The following is a 9,079-nucleotide window of genomic DNA, read 5'->3' on the forward strand; positions in this document are numbered from 1 at the left end:
GATCATAAGGGGCTGGGTGACCTCTCTGGAGATTAAAAACCAAGACACTTTTCTTGATTAAGTGGAGACTACGAGCCCCCATTAGTTTGGCCCCGGGTCGGGGAGCACGGCAATTTGAAGTTGGAGTCGCCGCGAGCGTGACAGATGAGCCTGGCCCTGCCACACGCTCGTAACGAGCACCCAGGAGCGAGATCAGAACGCTTCCGTTGTGTTCATTATGGACACCCGGAAACACTCATCCAGCCATGACCGCACAGCACAAATTTCACGAGCGTCGGTGGCCATAGGGGGATCCGAGAGCCCATAATGACCACGAGTGTGATTCTCAGCCACAGTTAGCATCAGTGGTGAGTGATCTAAATGGGTCCCGGGTAGTACCCCCCCCCCCCCATTCACCAACCCGCACGGAGCAGTGTGAAGTATGGTCAAACACCACGGAGGTGGCCGGGTGGCTCGAGAGATTAGAGCACTGAGCCAGCATGACTGAGACCCTGTATTCGAATCCATGTTCACGCTGCCTGTAATTACACTTGGGCTGTCAAGTGTAGGGAGTTGATAGTGTCCTGGAAACACTTAGAAACCCACGGTTATATATTTTAAGATAACGCATTCTAGCACCATTAGAACACTGTACGATCCACTTTTCATGCTAATTGTATCACCTCCCCACTGATGAGAGGCCAGATAATTAATATCCAAATTCATTTTTTACATCCACGTAATCCGTACACTCTCAACAAAAGCCTACTACTCTGTAGACAGTGAAATTGTGTAGGCTATGAAGATTTTTCAGGGCAGCCCTCAATACACTTTATCAGGGTGTGGGGAAACACACAAATGATCTTCAAAGAACGGTTTTATTAAATAGCTTTGTTTAATGCGACGCATGGCGCTGAGCGGGCGTGCTGCCCAGCAGTCAGTAAGGTACAAAAATGAGGACACGGAATACACGAGAGAACACAGCGCTGTCTCAACTCTATGCAGAGCCCGGTGCACATGGGGAAGAGGGGCCCGAGAGACAGACACAGAGACATGAACTCACACAGAAATGGACAGAGATACACAGATTGACAATGAGAAACACAAAGAAACAAAGACGTCAAGAGGCGTACAATTTGACCCAGAAACAGAAATATAAAAAAATAATGAGACACAATAAACAAAGAGAGCAAGAACCAGCGATCGAAACAAAAAAAAGCATGGAGACACAGATACACAAATAAACACACGCAGGCACAAAGTAACAGTAGGCATGTAACAATGCATCGATTCACCAATTCACCTTGATTGTTACGCTCAAGATATATGAAATCACGAGTACAATAATCCATTATTTCCGATTCGTATGTGATGTATGCAATCGGTTTATGTAAACTCTGCAGCCACTGCAGTCGGCTACAATCACCAACGTGCCAATACAAATCGTCGTCGATTCTCAGGTTTCAAATCGTGACCCTCGAATTGCGATAATCCATCGAGTCGCAAGGATGGAGGGGGTTGGGGGAGGCGAACCGTTACATGCCCAAGAGAGACAAATCATTTTGGGTCCCCTTAAAGGAAGCGCTGTGAGCCCGCCGCACAGCTGTAAAGATGGCACTGTGTACGCACGGGGAGGGCAGTTGTTCCTCTGGAGCGGAGAGAGGAGCCACGCAAGGTGTACGAGAGAGGGAAGTGGAAAAGGCTCGGCGCCCAATTAATACTGCGATCTCCAAAGTCAATCAATCAACGCGGCGGTGGCTGTGTGCAATTAACCCTACGGATTACAAAAAAATCAAAGATATATAAAGTCTTCGGTATTATAAGTGTTTGTTTCTTACAAAAAGGTTAACGGGAATAAATGTAAAGTAGTGTAGTGTGGTGGCGTCGCGGTGGCGTAGTGCAGTGTCGTGAGTAGAGCTGGATCTTTCAACACTCGGCAACTTGCCCGTCGTCTTTGCCTTCATACAGCAACTTGGTGGCCTAAAGACGAGACGCGTTGCCCGAATGAAGCACCATCACTGCGAGGATGAACCTCACTCATTAGTACTGCACTGTCACCTTGGCCAACGCCGCGCTCGCTACAACATCGCGACATTGTCAGCAAACTCGCCACCACAATCACTACCATCGCCACCACAATTATTATGAGCACCATCTTGCTACAACCACCACAACCACCACAATCATCATCACCACATCTATCACAAACACCATCTCAATTATCAACAACAGCAGCAACTGCAACAACAACCATAATTCGCCAAGAAGTGACGGTAATGTGACCACAGAGCTTGTGCCAAGCTAGGTGCACTTTTAAGCAGGAGGACACGAAACAGACTCCGATGATCGGGGTTGACTGAGACACACAAGCAGTGCCCTCGCCCCCCGTGGGTGCACGTGCTGCGTACCCTGTGCATGGCGGTGAGCCACAGCGACGCCTGCTTGCGGTCGTCGCTGTACTCGGGCACGCGCAGGGAGAGGCAGTGCAGGGGGGCCTCCCCTTGCACCGAGTAGCGCAGCGCCATGCCCACGAGCCGCCCCCCTCCACTGCCTGCACAAGATACAGGTAGACAAAACGCAAAGACACCTAGATACAGGTAGATAAACACACAGACACGCAGAAGCGGTCGTGTGGCCAGAATCACGCCCGGCCATCTTTGTGTCCCCAGTGCTGAAGTTTACATACAACACCAGGTACTTATTTAAGGCTGAGTCTACCTACAGGAGGCCCAGGACTGGTTCAGATATTCATCACCGATGTAGGTTGTGAGCGGGAATTGAGCTCTGGTCACTGGGTTTGTTGTGCGGTACTATAACCACTAGACTATTGCTCCACCCAAAATCATACGCACACACGTAAAGACGCGCGTGTCTACCATTCACACAATTCACCACTTATTGTGGACATCCATTCTGATTAAATTGTCGTGATTCAGGGTCACGATTCATTTTAAGAATGAATTGTTTTGTCTCATTTGCACCGTCTCGCTTATTCCGTCTAGCGCGCCTGAGAGAAGTGGGCATGGGCGTGGGCACGACCTGTTCAACGAGACCGAGTGGCAGCCAGAGGTGGAAACACATCCAAGAGGGCATCCACCAGAGAGACAGAGTAATTAAATCGGCTGATGTGCATGTGCTAGGTGTATTACATTGTAGGATCATGAGCTAAAAAAAAACTACAAATCAAGTAAATGTTACTTGTCATACATCCCAATGCTGAAAAAATACTTGCAGATTACTCAATTGGAATTACATACAGCAGCAACATCGCCCCTCACTGCGAAAACTTGGCAGGACCCTCCTGTGACGAACAAGTGTACGCATAGTGATGAATAATAATGCTGAGGGATGGCGACGGCTTTGGGGAGCCCTCACCCAGCAGTGGATTGATGACGGCTGACGATCACTAAGATGATGAAAGGGAAGAACCAATCGTTACTCGCCCATCAGTCACAGTAATGAACCCCACACCTCGTCCTGCTCCGTACAGGTTCCTGGAGGTGCTGGCTAACACCACCGCTCCACATCGGCCCCCATTACCCCTAATAGACCTCGTTAGGGAGGGGATTGCTGCTGCGTGACCTTGCACGAAGCTCCTGGTGCTTCATCATCGAGCCCGACAAGCGGCGATAATGAGACACACGGAGGCTTTGGGCAGGGGTAAGATTTGAGTGCCATGGGGGACAGCACGCTGTTAATAGTGCATGTGCCCGCGTGAAGAGGCCGGCCGGCTCGGAGGTTGCACGGCATTGAGCTGGCACCACCGAGAACCTGGGTTCGAATCCGGGTTTCACCCAATTAAACCGGGTTCTCAAGTGTAGTGAGTTGATAGTCTCTGACCAGTCACCAATCACTTCACACGTTAAATAGAAAACCTATTTTATTAAATTTTATCGTGCACTTAATTTGGAAAATTCCAGGTCCTGGAAAATATCAATGTGACGTGTCCTGTGGCGAACATTATTCTCTACCATGCGAAACAAAGGTCATAACTGGGATCTCTGGGAATGCCTTCATTCAACAGCAGATAGAAGAAGGCTGCTCGTAAACAGTGGTTGTCCCCAGAGTATGTGGGCTACACGGGAGATCGTTGTTAATGTATGTAGGGACAGTCCTCGACTTACGAACATGTTTTGTTCCCGATAGCCATTCGTAAGTCTATTTGTTCGTATCTCAATATTTAATTATACAGTGTTATAAAATGCCTTATGATTCAACAAAAAAGAGAAGCATTGTTAAACTTATAAATAAGAAGAAATATCGTACATTTGCATGTAATAAATACTGTATAGGTAAATAAAATAAAACATAAAATTAAGTAACATGCAAAGAAAAAAAATCATTATTATTTTCACTTCGAGTTCTGATGCTGGCTTGTCACGCGGGATGCTGGGACTCATTACATGTCGCGGAGGATCGCTCCGCCGAACAAAATAGTTCCGTGGTTCAGTTTGTAAGTACGACTGAATATTCGCAAGTTGGAAGGTCAAAAATAATAACATCTTATGGCCGTTCATTTGTAAGTGCGGATGTTCGTAAGTCAGACGTTCGTATCCCGGCGACTGCCTGTATATGTTTGCACGTGATTGATTATGATAATGATGACGAAGAGGGCTGGCACAGTGAAGACACTGATTAGCAGTGAAGAGGTGAAGATGTGAAGTGAAGGGAGCTGTCAGCGGCGATGGTGGGGATGTTACCGTCCGGCGAGCCGGGCTCGGTGTGGCCCTCCACCCCGGCGATCCGGCACACCTCCACTGCTAGGTGCTCCCCGTCTCCATCCAGAAACACGTGTCTGCCCAGCAGAGCGACCAACCTTACCCAGTTAGCACTTCTGGACGCTATACTGAAACAATGGAAATATTAATATTGTACAGTAAGGCAGTTGTAAGTCTCTGTTAGTGTAGGGGTCTCAAAGTGAGTCGGCCTCTATGTGCAGTCCATTTGTCTATATTGTGAGGATGGGTCTCTATATACGTGGTTAATATAGAATCTAAATTCGTCTCAAGGAACTATACTTGAATAGGGTAGGCATGCAGTGATCCATGCAATGTGCATGGGTGAGCGGGTGAACGGGTGAGCCGGTGAGCGGGTTAACGGGTGCGTGGGTGCAAATCACACCTGTGGTCGTTGGAGAGGCGGCAATTCATGGTCAGGCTGGTCGAGTTTAGCTTTTCACCCGACACCATAAACGTGGTTCCTGCAGCCACAAGCGCAAGCCATAAACACACCAGGGTTGACACCAGCATAGAAAATGGAGAGGAGTGGCAGTGAGGATCGTCGAATCACAAGGGAGTCGCATACCTGTTAACCCCTTATCAGTACCTACCTTATTGCAGACCAATTCAGACCTTATTCGTCACCCCTGCCCTTATAAATCTCAACATTAAGCCTACAAAAAAATTGCCCGTATTGAAATGGCTGTACACCATATGGACCTGAAAACTCAATTTCCCTGTAGAAGAGTGTGGGTAAACCGTATGGGTTGACAGGTATGGGAGTGGAAGTGGGGACAACTTATGTCCGTAAGCCACGATGAGACCACGGGTAAATAAAGTTGAAGTGCAAATTTTAAACAAGGCTGCGGAGATGTTGTTTGGCTCAATCACGGACATTACCCAAAACGTTGTCTATTTTCTATAGATTTTTTTTTCCTTTTCGGGCAGTGTTATTTACAAAGGTGTCCAGTCTTTATTATTTATCCTTGTGCACCACTGCCATCAGTCTCACACACACACAAATGTTGTTTAGGCAGGGAAGGACGCTGGGTCAAATCGAAGTTGTCCTGTCTCGTGGTATGTATCACGTGTCTTGCACATCGCCTCATTTGCTCATTCGAGATCATTCTACAGCTCGTCCCAGGGTTAGGCAATATTTGGCAGCGCCGTCGCTCACCGGCGAGCAGGACCTTCAGGTGGCGCTCGTAAAAGTCGCCCTCGCGCTGGGAGAGCCCGGCACAGGTGCCACACTGCCGCACGGGGTCCACGAAGGACATGCGCGGCAGCGGCGCCTTGCGCCCGCAGCATCGGTCGCAGAAGCAGCGGCCGCAGCGCCGGCAGTGGTGCTGATGAGCGGCGCACGAGGGACGGGGTTCGTGTCGGCATGCGAGGCAAACACGCAGGTCAAGACAACAGGACAAGGAAGCCAAAAAATCACGTATACGCTTGGAATTCGCATTTGTCCGCTGGAGGATTTAATTTGCGAGAATGGTTGTGCTCGCGCAGCGCGTGTTAAGAAGCAACATGTCCGTAAGTCGCGATGAGACCACGCGGCTCAGTGGTATTGCTCAGAGGGCAAAGGCAACACTTTGATCAATATGGCTGGGTTTCTCTAGGGTTACGTCCCAAATTTTGGATCAACGTAATTTATTACAGTGCCACCCACCGTTAGTCGGATGTACGGAATATGTAAAGGCTTTCAACGTTAGTTGTAAAGCATCAGCAAGATATCCAGTCGTATAACCTTCACAGACTGCTGGTGTACGAGCTGTTAGTGAGCACTGAAGGCTGGCACAGTGCACAAAGTGGTGGTGTTGCCAGCACCACCCTGAGGCTGCCTTTTTCTCTGCTGTATTGATGTTTACACAGTGCATCCACAGCCCGCCGGGTGTGGGAAAGCCTTGCATCCAGCAGTGGATTGACCAACAGTAACCGTACACTTTCACATGCACACTCGCATGCCGAGCTCGCGTTGAGATGAAACAATTGGGCCGTGGGGTTTGCGAATACTTACTTTGCGCGTGAGAAAGTCGAACTTGGCCTCGCACAGCATGCAGCGCGTGCACTGTGGGGAGACAAAAGATATCAACGTCAGCTGTGACCTATCCACTGCTGGATGAAGGCCTCCCGCAAGCCGTTGGCATTCCTCATGGTCCTGTGATGTAACAATGATTTGAGTTTGATAGGGCCACCCTCCTTTACGCCGGGGACGTCTCGGGAGTGACTTCTACATCTCAAACATTTTAAATAACACCCCCAGTGGCAGCTGTCCCTACACGGCACAACACAAAGTGAACAATTTTTTTTATCAGGTAACGCCCACCGAGCTATTCGCTATTTTCCCAGAGGCGACCTGGCCACACATGATAGCCCATCGAGGTGGCTTATATCGTCACATGTGGGGATTTATAGTAGCAGGCAAATACATCAAAACGCTTGTTTATCCGAGTCCTTTGGCAGAAACCGGCGGACCTGGAAAAACATGCGCCTCACAAACACACATACGTCAATAACACTGGCCTTGACGGAAAACACATGTATAATAGACGACGTTTCGGGAACCGGCCCTTTGTTTGCTACGGTCATTACCCAAAGCGTCACCAATTGGCCCTCGTCTCTGCGGCGAAGAAGCCCCTTGACCCCCGTGTTGTCAAATGTCCTGTCGAGTTTCACGTTGTTTGCGAGTGCGCACCGCTCACTGCCAACGCAGTGTCAATTGTGAGCCTCAGGACGTGGGGGTCGGGCGAGGACATGGAGCTTGCACAACACCAACCCTCGCCCTCGGGAAACCCACGCCTCGCTCCACCAAAACCACAACAACCGCCGTCCACGCACTCGGTGGCGGGGACGTCGCCAGGGCACCTGTGCCATGCTAGGTGCACACGGAGGCGATCGCCAGCATTGCCGTGGAGAAAACAGCACTGCAGTGTCATCGAAATGGGCTTCCCTTCCCCACGCTGCCCCTCCACTGCACGCACACAAATATAAAGTATTTGTTTTACACATCCCACCGCCAGGCACACGCTTTTTTTTTGGAGGGGGGGGGGGTCATTGGACACGAGAATTGGTCCAACACAACAACAATAACACAACAACACAATAACAACACAATAACAACACAATAACACCACAACACAATAACAACAACACAATAACAACACAACAACACAATAACAACAACACAATAACAACACAATAACAACACAACACAATAACAACACAATAACAACACAACACAATAACAACACAATAACAAGCACGGGGTGCGCCTTCGACGTTCGGTGTCTCATCAGCGAACCACAGCCCAGACACAAGGCGCGGCGCTCTACATTCCCCAGCGCGGATAGGCAGCGCGCGTCGCCGCGCCGACCTCCCCCATTGGCCAAAAGGGTCGCGCGCATCCAGGCGGGCCGCTCCCATTGGGCCGAGAGAGCGCGGCTCGGCCCAATCGCGTGAGAGCGCGGCCTATGCGCGCTGGGGAATGTAATAGCGGGAGTGGCGGAGGTAAAGAGAGAAGAGGGGTTGTCTGAGGGGAAGGGGAGCGGGCCGCCGGTGTCCTCGCCTCCTTGTCGGGCACCCACGGCGGCTCGTCCAGCGCGAAGGGGCTGCCCAGCGCGTTGTTCTCGGGCACCATGCGCAGGCCGCTGGGGCTCCGCACCAGCTTCTTGGCCTCTGTCGCGGCGACCGCCCGCCCGTCCGCGGCAGAGGCCGCCATGATCGTGAGGCCTCCCCCCCCACCACCTTCCCTTTGCGCCGCCCACTTTATTTGGCCCCGCCCACTCCAATCGCTTCCAATGCAGTGTTGCCCCCGCCCACTTATTGGAGCCCCGCCTACTTCTCCGCTGGCGTCCCCGCCCGCTTTCCCGCTACCCCGCCCACTCTCCTCTGGCTCCGCCTATTCCCGGCTCCGTGAGCGTGACGTCACGCCTGCCACGTGTAGCGTTGCGTTTACATCGCTACTAGAGTCATCAGCAGTTCCTATGTGCATCAGCAGTTACTATGAGCAGTTCCTATGTGCATCAGCAGTTACTATGAGCAGTTCCTATCGGCATCAGCAGTTACTATGAGCAGTTCCTATGTGCATCAGCAGTTACTATGAGCAGTTCCTATCGGCATCAGCAGTTACTATGAGCAGTTCCTATGTGCATCAGCAGTTACTATGAGCAGTTCCTATCGGCATCAGCAGTTACTATGAGCAGTTCCTATCGGCATCAGCAGTTACTATGAGCAGTTCCTATCGGCATCAGCAGTTACTATGAGCAGTTCCTATCGGCATCAACAGTTCCTATGAGCAGTTCCTATCGGCATCAGCAGTTCCTATGAGCAGTTCCTATCGGCATCAGCAGTTTCTATGAGAGGTTCCTATCAGCATCAGCGGTTCC

General features: G+C 50.4%; 1 protein-coding gene across 2 annotated transcripts; it reads right to left on the bottom strand.

Annotated features, from left to right (window-relative positions):
- Positions 1–838: 838 nt before the first annotated feature.
- Positions 839–8,460, bottom strand: ZFYVE21 (zinc finger FYVE-type containing 21). Of its 2 annotated transcripts, none has more exons than XM_032956000.2 (7): positions 8,260–8,460; positions 6,712–6,762; positions 5,875–6,043; positions 5,101–5,179; positions 4,680–4,774; positions 2,388–2,530; positions 839–1,959 (listed from the first exon to the last, which is right to left on the bottom strand). In XM_032956000.2, the coding sequence occupies exons 1-7, from the start codon at positions 8,410–8,412 to the stop codon at positions 1,906–1,908; spliced, it is 744 nt and encodes a 247-aa protein (XP_032811891.1). In that variant the 5' UTR covers positions 8,413–8,460; the 3' UTR covers positions 839–1,905. The 2 variants fall into 2 exon arrangements, with proteins under 2 accessions (XP_032811891.1, XP_032811892.1); XM_032956001.2 differs by lacking the exon at positions 8,260–8,460 and adding an exon at positions 7,560–8,193.
- Between the last annotated feature and the right edge of the window lie 619 nt (positions 8,461–9,079).

Source organism: Petromyzon marinus, chromosome 17 (genome assembly GCF_048934315.1).
Source record: "Petromyzon marinus isolate PM22_M1 ecotype Great Lakes invasive population chromosome 17, UKy_Petmar_22M1.pri1.0, whole genome shotgun sequence".
Taxonomy (NCBI): domain Eukaryota; kingdom Metazoa; phylum Chordata; class Hyperoartia; order Petromyzontiformes; family Petromyzontidae; genus Petromyzon; species Petromyzon marinus.